This window comes from Erythrolamprus reginae, chromosome 5, assembly GCF_031021105.1.
Source record: "Erythrolamprus reginae isolate rEryReg1 chromosome 5, rEryReg1.hap1, whole genome shotgun sequence".
NCBI lineage: Eukaryota > Metazoa > Chordata > Lepidosauria > Squamata > Dipsadidae > Erythrolamprus > Erythrolamprus reginae.
Window position 1 is genome coordinate 38,143,137 of NC_091954.1, and position 12,665 is coordinate 38,155,801.

The following is a 12,665-nucleotide window of genomic DNA, read 5'->3' on the forward strand; positions in this document are numbered from 1 at the left end:
TGGAGTAAGAACGTGTTGTAGAGGTCATCGATGGAGATGCAGTTGGAGAAGAGGGATTGCCAATTAATAAATGAGAGATTGACGTCTATGAGTTCGTAGTTGGCTTTCCTGAAATTGTACTTGGGTGCCGCGTTGTTCTGTTGAGTGTTGTGATGGCGTAGGTTGAGGTTGAAGTTGATCATACTATGGTCGGTGTTGGAGAAGGGTTCTATGATATGCAGTCCATAAATAGCACTTTTACTGTTGCAGAAGATGAGGTCGAGGCAGCTGTTGAGTCTGGTGTTGTTTAATACTAATTGTTCCAGTCCCAGGCTGGTGACGGTGTTGTAGATGGCGGTATGTATAGGTTCGGTGGAGCATTCATTTAGTGTCCAGTTGATGTGTGGTAGGTTGAGGTCACCTAGGAAGATAATGGGGTAGGGGCAGGAGGATGCCCATGTTAGTAGGGAAGTTAATTTTGATGCATGGGAAGTGTCACAGTTTGGAGCTCTGTAGCACAGTAAAAAGCGGAGAGTGGTGTTGAGGGAAAGATCGCAGATTAGGGTTTCAGGAAGGAATAAATCTTGTGCGATTTGAATGTTTTTTAGATTGAGTGAGCTTTTGTAGAATATGGCTACACCACCTCCTCTGCGGGATTCGCGGTCGGACCGGAAAACCAGGTAGTTATTTTGTGTAATGATGGAGTCAGGAAAGGAACAGTTCAGCCATGTTTCGCAAACAAAGATTATGTCAAATAAGTTGGTGTTGAGTAGAAGGAGGAATTCTGATAACTTGTTGATTAAACTTCTTGCATTGATTAGTTTGCATTTGAGGTTGTGTTTGTGTTCAGGAAGGGGATTGGATAGGGTTGAGTTGTGGTAGGATTGAGGCGAGGTAGTAAGGGGCGCATTTTCACAGCAAAAATTTAAGGGGTCCCAATTCAAAAAAACAAATTTAAAAATGGTTAAGAATTTTAAAAGTCCATTCTTGGGCAATTGCTGATTTTAAAAGCCTTCGCACTTTGTCTCATTGCAAGGACAGATGCTTACTCCATTTCTGGCTGTTTTCACTCCATTAAAATCAAATTGAGCAAAAAATAAATAAATCCAAAAATCCCTTTCGGCCACTTCAACTCACCAGCACAGCTTTAAATCTCTCCTTTCTGTGTAAGTAGCACCTCCAGCTCTTTCCAGATGTTACCAATCATCTATCCATCCCAGCATTGCATTGTCTCCATGGCTGTGTCGGCTCAGGCATGGCTGCCTGGCCAGCATCACACCACAGCCAGTGAGAGACTAGGCCAGTTTATCTGGTGGGGCATGCCAGCAGCTACCAGACCTCTGGAAGCATCCCCTGTGTCACCTTCCCTTCAGAGAGAATCTGGTCTGGTCCAAAAGGGCCAGAACCCCTGAGCAGTGAGGATTTGGAACCTTCCCAAGGGAGAGGAAAGATTCCTGCTGCTGTGGCCATCAGACCCCGCCCTCTCCACCATCCATGATTTCCTTGTGCCATGTTGGTCTTCCTCCTCTCAATACAGATAATCCATAACTTACAGTAATTCATTAGCAACACTGAAAAACATGACTTATGACTGGTTTGTGCACCTACAAACCCATGAACACATGATGCAAATAGACGTTTGTAAAGCCTTTGATTCAGTAGAACATGACAAACTACTTCTAAAATTAAAATTTTATGGCATTTCCGGATCCCTGCATAAGTAGACAGCAGCATTCTTATCAAACAGGCAACAAGTACTCAAAATAAAGAATGCCCTATCAAACCCTATGTCTGTTAACATTGCTGTCCCCCAATGAAGTGTTTTAGGACCTACACTCTTTATACTTTGCATAAACAATCTTTGTGGTCATAATATAAGCAATTGTGTTCTCTTTGTGGATGATTTAAAACTATTCAACACCACTGACAATGCTTCTACCCTACAAAAAGACTTTGGCTATCTATCAGAATGGTCAAACAATTGGCAAGTCCAAATCTCAGTCAACAAATGTTCTGTCTTACACATTGGCAAAAAAAATCAGAACACAAAATTTAATCTCGGCGGATACGACCTCACTCAGTCAAGGAGTACTCATCTCAAATGATCAAAGTGCCAGAGCTCAATGTAACAGCATTGCCAAAAAGGCATTAAAAGTTGTTAACATAATCTTGTGTAGCTTATTCTCTGGTAATATTGAGCTACAAAACTTTGGCTAGAACATTTCTTGAATACAGCTCATCTATCCGGAACCCACACTGCACATCAGACATTAATATAGTTGAATCATTTCACAACCAACTTGCTTAGCAACAATAAGTTGTGTCCCAATTGAGGACACAAGTCAAAAAATACCATATTCAACTTATTCAAAACTACATGGATAGGTGTGGCAGGAACAATAAAATATACCTTATGCAAATAGAATGCTGGGATTCTGATCTAGACCTGATCCCTGATATGAGAAAGAAAATATTTAACATGTTACCCCCAAACATTGTGGTTTAGCTCTCTCTGGGTACAAGGGAGAACTTTTTCCTCAAAGCAATAACATTTCCCCGCTCCTCTTAGTGAGTAACATTATTTTATTTTCTATTTTTTATTTTAATTAGTTTGTCAATCATTTATTAGATAACAGGTATAAGTATAAACATGGACATGAACAAGGAATGAGTATAATGAATGGGGACAGTAGGACAAGGACTGTAGGCACACTGGTGTGCTTATGCATGCTCCCTTACACATCTCTTAGGAATGGGGTGAAGTCCAAAGTAGACAGTTTAAAGTTGAAGTAACAATGGAGTCAGGTAGAGAATTGACCACTCTGTTGCTGGTTATATTTTCTGCAATTGAGTTTGGAGCAGTTTACTCTGAGTTTGAATGTATTGTTTTGCCTGTGTATTATTGTGGTTGAAGATGAAGTATTCATTGACAGGTAGGACGTTGCAGCAGATGATTCTGTGTACTGTGCTTAGGTCAGACCGTAGGTGGAGAGGTTCAAGGTTGTTCAAGCTCAAAGATTTGTGTCTGGTGGTGTAAGCAGAGGACTCTTCTTGTTAGAAAGAAATTATAAATTATAAATTCCTCCCTTTATCTTTTTGAAACAAGATCATTTCACTGTCTTAATTTTTTTTGAGAGCCTCTAGGAATCGCTTTTGCACGAAAGCATTAAAATTAAAGATAATTTGCAAAACAGCCCCATCCCTTGATCACTTTTAGCAGCAGACGTGCTTTCCCCTTTGCAATGGGGATGGATATTGAGGAAGGGGAGGGGGATGCTATAATTAAATGCTGCCTAGAATTGCTGCTCAGATTCTCCTTTCAGTTTATTGTGCCACAGTAAAAAGCTCAGCAGCATTTAAAAAACATGCATCGCATGCTTATCGTCTAACAAAACCAACAACGCTAAGTATGTGTAAGAGTTCAGCCTGAATTTTAAAACAGGACTGCTAAAGCACTGAGAGGCTATTAGAAGTAATTAGATTGCTCCATAAAGACCACAGAAATGTGTATAAACCTGCACAAATATCTCTCTCCTATGCATTCAGGATATATTTGAAGAAGGGGAGAGTTCTAAAGTAAAAGCAGTGCTAAACGATGAAAACTACAGATCAATTAAAGTAAGTCTGCTTTTCTTTTTGACAGTTGCCAAGGGGTGTACAGAGGTACCTCTGCTTATGAACTTAATTCGTTCCGTGACCAGGTTTTTAAGTAGAAAAGTTTGTAAGAAGAAGCAATTTTTTCCATAGGAATCAATGTAAAAGCAAATAATGTGTGCGATTGGGGAAACCACAGGGAGGGTGGGGCCCCTGTTTCCTCCCAGGAGATTCCTAGAGAGGCCCCACGGAGGCTTTTCCCCACTTTTCCCTGCCCTGTTTCCTCCAAGGAGATTCCTAGAGAGGTCCCATGGAGGCGTCTCCCTGCCTTTTCTAGTTACAGTTTCAGAGGCTCGGGTTTGTAAGGGGAAAGTGGTTCTTGAGAACAGGCAAAAAAATCTTGAACACCCGGTTCTTATCTAGAAAAGTTTGTAAGTAGAAGCGTTTGTAGGTAGAGGTACCAGTGTATATAAGTTTCCTCTGTTTTTCTTCCTCTGAGTATGCAGACCGGATTACAAGGAAAAATGGAAATCTAACCCTGGTTTGGTTAAGAAGAAAATACAGTGGCGAAAAAAGTTGCAACCCCCTTCCTAAATCGGGTGCCCTTCAAATGAACTAACTGGTTTTGGATTCTGAAAGAATAAACCATAGAACCGTGATGGTGAACCTATGGCATATGTGTGGCACACAAAGTGTTGCCCTGTGTCAGCTCCAGGATGCATGTCATGTTGACCAGCTGTTTTTTATTATTACTATGTCAATACAACACAGCAAATGAGATCACTATGCTGGATTTTGTAGTTCATCACCAGTCAGGTGCTTCCCAAGCACCTAGGACTGCGTGATGTAGTGGCAAATTATGTTTGCTGATCCCAGTAAAGCGGACTTTTGCAATTAACAGATGAAGATTTTGTCAATTCCAATGGTTTTCAAATGTCCGCTGAGATCCTTTGGCACTGCGCCTAGCCACTTTCACTGGCTTATGCCAGAGTTGTATTATTATTATTATTATTACCTTTATTCTTCATCTGAAGCACAGCTGAGAAGTTTCTTCTCAGGAGATGCTGGGAAAAAAATGCCAAAAATTTCATCATCAATGGGTTCCTACCAATGCAGCTCCCTGGACTGCACCAGTAGAAACCCACCACTGCCTCCGGGGCTTCAGAAAGGACTGTGTGCATACATGGGGGGCAGCGTGGGGGATGTGCATGCATGGGGGGGAGGAAAGGGGTGGGTGGACATGTGACCACATGCTAGCATGACCACACACACCCTTTTGGCATGTGAACCAAAAAAGGTTCCCCATTACTGCCATAGAATAACAAAGTTGGAAGCAACTTTTAAGGTCATCTAGTCCAACCCCATGCTCAAGCAGGAGACCTTATATCAGTGACAGCGAACCTATGGCACGGGTGTCACAGGTAGCACGTGGAGCCCTAACTGCTCGCACGTGAGCCGTTGCCCTAGCTCACCTCCAGCACACATATGCACACAGGCCAGCTGATTTTCAGCTCACATGGAGGCTTTGGGAGGGCATTTCCGGCTTCCAGAGGGCCTCTGGGGGGAATGGGTGAGGGCGCTTTTGCCCTCCTGAGCTCCAGGGAAGCCTCTGGAGCCTGGGAAGGGTGAAAAATGGACCCACCAGAAGTTGGGAAATGGGCTGTTTCTGGCCTCCAGAGAGCCTCTGGATGGGCAGCAGAGGCAATTTTTGCTTTCCCCAGGCATTGAATTATGGGTGTGGGCACTCAGCAGGCACGATAGTGTGTGTGTTTGCACTTTCGGCACCCAAGGGGAAAAAAGGTTTGCCATCACTGCCCTATATCAAATGTCTATGGAGATTCTCAGTCATACAGGTCGTGGCTGTCCCAAAAGTGCTTTTTTCAAGAAGCAATTAGATTTTTTCTGGTTTTTCTTTAAAGACGTATCACTTCCTAGTTAATGACAAATGACTGCTATTTACTTCTCCAATGTTAGGTATGTGAAAAGTGGTGCCAGTGAATGGAAATCTAGCATTCAAATTTAACCTCCTCACCCCTTTGTGGGGTATATTGAGCGATCTTTAGATGTCTCATTGTTTCTCTGAACAGGATTGTTGTAGTGTTCATAAAATGATTGAAGATCCTACATGGGTAAATTCCAGTTTCCAGATGAAAGATGAGACATAAAACTTATAATAAATATGTGTCCATGTCATGGATTTGAGCACCTGCACACTGCAGAAGCTTTGACACACAATCTCTGACAATCCGCCATGAAAAACTACTTCTTGAATTAGTGCATTTGCAACCCATGGTGTTCTTTGTTCTAAATGAACAGCAATCAACGCATTTAATGAATAATTTTTCAACTGCCCAACATCTATTGAATGAGACAAGATACAAGTGTAGTAATTAATTAATTAATTAACCATTTCCATTTATCTGTTACTAATTGTGCTAACAGTAGCATATAAATCATCAGGATTTAGCCTTAATTTTAAGTCCATTTAGTTGGCTCATTTAAGCCTGATTTCCAAGTAAATTCGTTTAGGTTGAAGTTTAATTGCACATAAAGTGATTTACTACAGGAAGATGGCCATGAAGAAATCTAACTTTACTGAGAGTGTTTTAAAAAAAGCAGATAATATTTCTGAGTGATGGAAAAGTTTAATTTTGTTTCCTTTTCTGCCAGTGATAACTCATGCTTTATAAACTTCAGTCTGACCATTGTGCAAGAGCTAATAACAATTCTGTGAATTCTCATGATCCCATTAACAAAATGCTAGAGAATTAATAGATAAGAATTTAAGTAATATTTGACAAATGAGATTACAAAATATAATAGCTCTTCCTCACAAGCACCGTGCTTTTCACAAAGAGTGGATAATTTCACTTGCTGTATCTAAAATGACAAGCCATACATATCCCAGAATCATTCTTTTCTTTATTGTTTTTGCATTAATAAATAATCTTCTTGGAAATACAAGTTAAATTAGCATGACCCATATTCAAAGTCTGGAGATTCAATACAAAGGAAGATTTAAATAGGCCTCTCCAGCCAGTTCTAAAATTCAATGAATTCAATTACTTGCAATGAAATTTTGAGAAACAATCAATTTACAAGGTGGCACATGCATAATAGATGCATTGATCTTCTGAGATATCAGCTTGTATGAAGATCATTGCTTTGTTTTCTCAATAGCTTTCTAGGACCAACTTCTTGTTTTTGTTAGCTGTAAAGTCATGTCCAAACCATCATGACCTCATGGAAAAACATTCCTCCATGCCTTTCTGCCCTCTTCCATCCCCTGGAGTCCATTTAAGCTCATGCCGATTTCTATAAAGCCACCTCATTCCCTGTCATCCCCTTATTCTTTTGTTCTCAATCTTTTCCAGTATTAGGCTACTCTCCAGTGAGCCCTTCTTTCTCATTAGGTGGCAAAAGTATTTGAGTTTCATCTTCAGGATCTGGCTTTCTAAAGAGGAGTCAGGGTCAATCTCTTCTACAACCAACTAATCTCTAGTTAAAGCACCAACAAAACTTTATTCGTGGTAGTCCTGGTGGCATAGTGATTAAACACTTCCCACAGGCTGGGGTTTGATCCTGGCAGAGCTCAAGATTGGCTCAGCTTTCTATCCTTGCAAGGTTTTTAAAATGGGGGCCTAAATAATTCTATTCTATTCTATTCTATTCTATTTTGTTGGGGGCATTATGCATCACCCTGAGAATGCTGTAAAGCACTATGGGGCGGTATACCAGTTTCAGTGCTATTGCTGTTGCTACGTTTTTGACCAAGGAGAGAAATACCTCTTAGAACAGGGGTCCTCAAACTTTTTAAACAGGGGGCCAATTCATGGCCTTTGGACTGTTAGGGGCCTGGACTGGCTAGGTGGGCATGTGGCCAGGTGGTCATGTGACTAGGTGGGTGTGGCTAGGTGGGCATGTGGCTGGATGGTTGTAGCTAGGTGAGTGTGGCCATGTGACTGGGTGGGTGTGGCCAATTTAGCAGTCAATTTTGCCATTGTCCTTCCGAAGTTGTACTTGCTGAATCCAAGCACATATTTATTTAATAAGACATCCCCCCCAAGGGAAAAAGAGCACACACTTTCTTGTCATTTGCCTAATTCCAGTACAACAGCAGCTTCAGGCTTCTTAAAATAGGCCAATAAAAAAAGAATAAAACAAACAGGATTTCCTTCAAAATAACTCCCGATTATATGTTTCAGAAGACCACACAATAAACCAGACTGAGAACTGCACCAATTAAGACTGCAACTAAAATCCCCAAGATTTGGGAAAGAGGGTCACTATGAATTCCATTAGCATTGCCTTTCTCTGAATGTACCATATATTCTTATCTTATGTACTGTAAATTGATTTCTGATGCATTTAACCTATGGAATTATCTTTTGTTACTACTTCCAGAAATATTAATCTGCATTTCTTACTTTATTTAAAATGAACAGATTTCAAATTATATAAACCCCATCGAGCCAAATACAACCCCCACCAATTTGCTCTCCCTCTTACACGCACCCCAATCTGTTTTAAAAGGTAAATATTATATATAAAGTAAATGTTACAGGCAATACCTTAATGCTGATTAAATCTAAAAGAAGCCAAATCAGGAGGACTGATCAGAAAGGACAGGTCCACCTCAAGTTTCATTTAGAATTGGAGGGTTGACAGAGAAAGAAAAGAAAAACTTTTAAGTTAAATGGGTTTACTCTACACACAGCTAATCAATTTAGGTCCTGGAACACAGGCAATGAAATAACTACAAAAACCCTTCCCCCAGCATCCTCCCCCATGTGTCTGTTTCTGAACTAAAGAAAGCTGGCAATTGAGCATGGAAACCACAGTGGGAAAGATCCTTAGCGAAATATCCACCAACCTTAGCAAACACACACAGAGAAGCAATGCTCCAAAGTTGCTCTTTGGAAAAGCCTCACTTTTAAAAACTCAGGGAGAAACCCCCTTCTCCTCCCTCAGGTGGCTGCTTCTGAACTAAAGAAATCTAGCAATTGAGCATGGACGCTAGAGTGGGTGGGGCAGCCTCATGATCCTGTGAGGGCCGGATTAATGTCTTCATTGGGCCATATCTGGCCCAGGGGCCATGGTTTGAGGACCCATGTCTTAGATCATGATTTTTACCAAAACCAAGAAAAAGGAAAAAGATTTAAAAAAACTATTTCAGGAAAGGAAGAGGGAAGTCTTGCCAGGATGGACAATTGTATTTGAATGGGTAGAAAGTGGTTCTAAATGGGATCCCAGAGGATATTACTCATCGTCAGACATGTTTTACAAACCCATAATTCTGTGTCTCTTCCCTGGTGATTTGGCAAAGTTTTTGTTTCCTTTCATGCTCTTCCCCGCTTTTATTAATAAATGTAATATTTGCATTGCTGTTCAATCTATAGCAAATATTATTGGATAGGAGTACTTGCTACTGCTTGCTGCAATCTATATGCTTTTCAAATTTAGGTGAAATTTAAGTGAAATTTAGGTGAAATACAGAAGCTAGTTCTCCCTTAAAGAAACACCTGTTTGAATTTTCCATAACTCGTATGATTTTGCAATTATGGACATCTTAGTATCCCCATGGACATGTGATTGGTATACAGATGCTCAGTGACTGGCTTGCAATTATGCCGTTGCAGTGTCCCATGGTCACACAATTGTCATGTGCAAGCTTCTGACAAGCAAAGTCAAAAGGGATGATGAAAGTATGGCAAATAGTGGCAAATTGTGACCACATGATATTGTGCTGTTGGTTTGAGTTCCAAGCTTGGTGATTTGGTTGCAAACATTTCATCCCCATTTGAGGAAACATCTTTAGTGCAGAAAGGTGGGGGCAATGTGACTCTCCAGAGGGAGTTGATTCCAAAGGGTCAGAGCCACCACAGAGAAGGCCCCACCAGGTGACATTGCTTGGCCGATGGGATCTGGAGAAGGCCGACTGTGTGGTATCTAACCGGTTGCTGGGATACGTGAGGCAGGAAATGGTCCTGTAAGGTAATCTGGTCCTAAGCCATTAGGATTTTATAGGTAATAACTAACACTTTAAATTGCATTCAGAGACCTATCAGTAGGTAATGCAGCTCATGGAGTGATAGTGATATATGGGTGTACCGTGGTACACCCAAAATTGCTCGTGCGGCTCGTGTGCTTTGGACTAACTGCATTCTCCGAATGTTCTTTAAAGTTAGCCCCATGTAGAGCTGTAAATACTGTAAATATAGAAATTACAGTGTGGCTGGAACTCTTGCATTTGTATTAAAATTCAGGAGAAAATATGTAACTCTGCATGACATGAATGGCCTAGCACTTTGCAGACTATTAAACTGAACACATTTCTACTCTACATAGCTCTTTACTTCTGTTTTTGGAGTTGGATTGAAAACATCTGACAAATGGTACAAAATGGGGCTACGAACATTGGAAGAAGTCAAATGTAACAAGAACCTAACACTGACAAAAATGCAAAAAGCAGGTAAACATTATCTAAATGTATGTTCAGACTTGAAAATAGAATAGAATTCTTTATTGGCCAAGTGTGATTGGACACACAAGGAATTTGTCATTGGTGCATATGCTCTCAGTGCACGTACAGTAAAAAAGAAAGTTACATTTGTCAAGAATCATGAGGTACAACACTTAATGATTGTCATAGGGTACAAATAAGCAATCAGGAAGCAATCAATATTAATATAAATAGTAAGGATACAAGCAACAAGTTACAGTCGTATAGTCATAAGTGGGAGGAGATGGGTGATAGGAACGATGAAAAGACTAACAGTAATAGTAAGGCAGCCCTAATGACAGGGAATTGTTTGTTTAACAGAGTGATGGTGTTTGGGAAAAAAACTGTTCTTGTGTTTAGTTGGCTTTATGCGCTCTATAGTGTCATTTTGAAACAATTTATGTCCAGGATGCGACAAAAAACTGCATTAGTTAATAAGAATCTGGAAGTTGAAGTCCACTGGTCTTTAAGTTGCCAAGATTTGATATCCTTGTTCTAAAGCACTTTCATGTCTGGATAAATTATTCTCCAAAGCACTTGAGGGTAGAACAAGAAGCAATGGGTGGAAACTAAACAAGGAGAGAAGTAACTCAGAACTAACGTCAGAACGGTTGATCAGTAGAACAGCTTGTGAATGTCACAACACTGGAAGGTTTAAAGAAGATGTTGGATAACCATCTGTGTGAAGTAGTGTAGGATTTCCTGTCTAAGCAGGGGGATCCCTTCCAACTCTATTATTGTTGTTCTTGCTGTTGTTATTGTTGTTGTTATTGTTATTATTATCATCATCATTATTATTATTATACTACACCACATTCTTATGGGACAAGTCACATAGTCAAGACTATGAGAGTGGGGGACTTTTGAACCCAAGGGAGATGTTCCAAAGTGGAAGGCCCACCAGAAGGTACACAGTGTCAAGGTTCCACTAGATGGTAACATTTACGGCAAGGGATTTGGCCTATCTTATCAGTGAATAGAACAGGCAATTATCCTTGGGGACAGGCAGTGCTACAAACAACTAGACCCTCAGTACTTTGAATTGTACAACGATACGAGATGTATAATATAAGAATCATTTTTCAGGTTTCTTGTACTATGATGACCTTATTAACTGTGTATCTAAAGCCGAAGCAGATACGGCAACTCGGATCGTTCAAGATACAGTGTGGAAAATTTTACCCAATGCTATTGTAACATTAACTGGTGGCTTCCGAAGGTAAGTATAAAATACAGGTTTTCTGGAAATTCTATCTCTGGGAGGGCTGGGCTAATGTTTTTGCAAATTATGACAATGCCACGTTGAATCAGGTTGGATTTTTAAGATAAAAAATGTTATAGCAGGGGTCTGCAATCTTCAATACTCAGAAAGCTATTTGGACCTGTTTCCCAAAGGAAAAAAAAAACACTGGGAGCCACAAAACCTGAGTGGGCATGGCCAATTCGATGTCACTCACTCCTAACCGATCACATGATCCCCTAGCCTCTCCTACCCAGCCACAAAAGTCTTCTCTTTCTCTTTGTCTCTCTGTCCCCACTCTCTCCTCTGTATATCTCTCTATATCTCTCTGCCTCTCCCTCTCTCTCTGTACCTCTCTCCCCCTCTCTCCTCCCCCTCCCTATCTTCTTCTCTCTCCTACTCTCTGTATCTCTGTCCCCCTTTCTCCCCTCTTTCTGTATCTCTGAGTGTTTCTCTCTCTCTGCCCCTCTCCCTATCTCCCCCTCTCTCCCTCTCTCTTCTCTCTCTTCTCTCTCCCCTCTCTCTGTATCTCTCTGTGTCTCCCTCCCTTGGAGAGGGCTTTCTACAAGCCTGACCCCTGGGGTGGACATGTGAGTTCAGTGGGGCCAGCTCCCTTTCCCCACTGCCTGAATCTTTTAAAGCTGTGGCTGGGTGCTGCAGGCCTGTCTCCCTTTCCGACATCCTTTCCTCCCAGATCCCATTCGCACCCTGCCAGCACTTGTGTTAGCGAGGCCAGCATCAGTCGCGGCCAGTGTATTGGGGCAGAGAGCAGGTTGCATGCCTCCCCAAGCAACTGAGGCATGCTCAGCACCAACAAGGACTGGGAGAAGCTCCACAAGAGTGAGGCGCTGGATAATCAACCCTGGCCAGTTCTCCATCCCCTGCCATCACCTTTATCTTCTCAGGCTAGCCAAGGGATGGGAGGAGAGGGCGAGGGATGGGGCTAGCCAGTGATGGACAGGGAGCCACAACAGAAAGGCCAAAGAGGCACATGTGACTCCAGAGCTGTGGGTTGCCAACACCTGTGTTATACAAATGTTTTGCATTAAAAATGCTAAATAATTTCAGGAGAGAGTGGGATGAATTTTGATAATGTTTTAGAAATTATAACCAATTTGTAGACAAGAACATGGAGCATTCATTGTCCCCAGAGAATGGAGAAAAGATCCTTATAGATTTCCTACTGTGACAGGATTGGACCTAACCTTGGTCTAAGGTAGGTAGACTTCAACTCCCAGAATTCTAGGAATTGAAATCTACATGTCTTAAAGTTGCCAAGGTTGAGAAACACTACTGTAGAATAATTGTGGGTGAGGTTGTTTTGGATGAACTTTAACTTTCAGTAACTTC

General features: G+C 41.3%; 1 protein-coding gene across 1 annotated transcript in view; it reads left to right on the top strand.

Annotated features, from left to right (window-relative positions):
* The window catches only part of DNTT (DNA nucleotidylexotransferase), a 392,355-nt gene that overhangs the window by 191,282 nt on the left and 188,408 nt on the right, over positions 1-12,665 (top strand). The window contains exons 5-7 of the mRNA XM_070752425.1: positions 3,526-3,597; positions 9,922-10,045; positions 11,162-11,294. Coding sequence (XP_070608526.1) covers positions 3,526-3,597; positions 9,922-10,045; positions 11,162-11,294 — 329 coding nt within the window. The remainder of the gene's footprint in view (positions 1-3,525; positions 3,598-9,921; positions 10,046-11,161; positions 11,295-12,665) is intronic.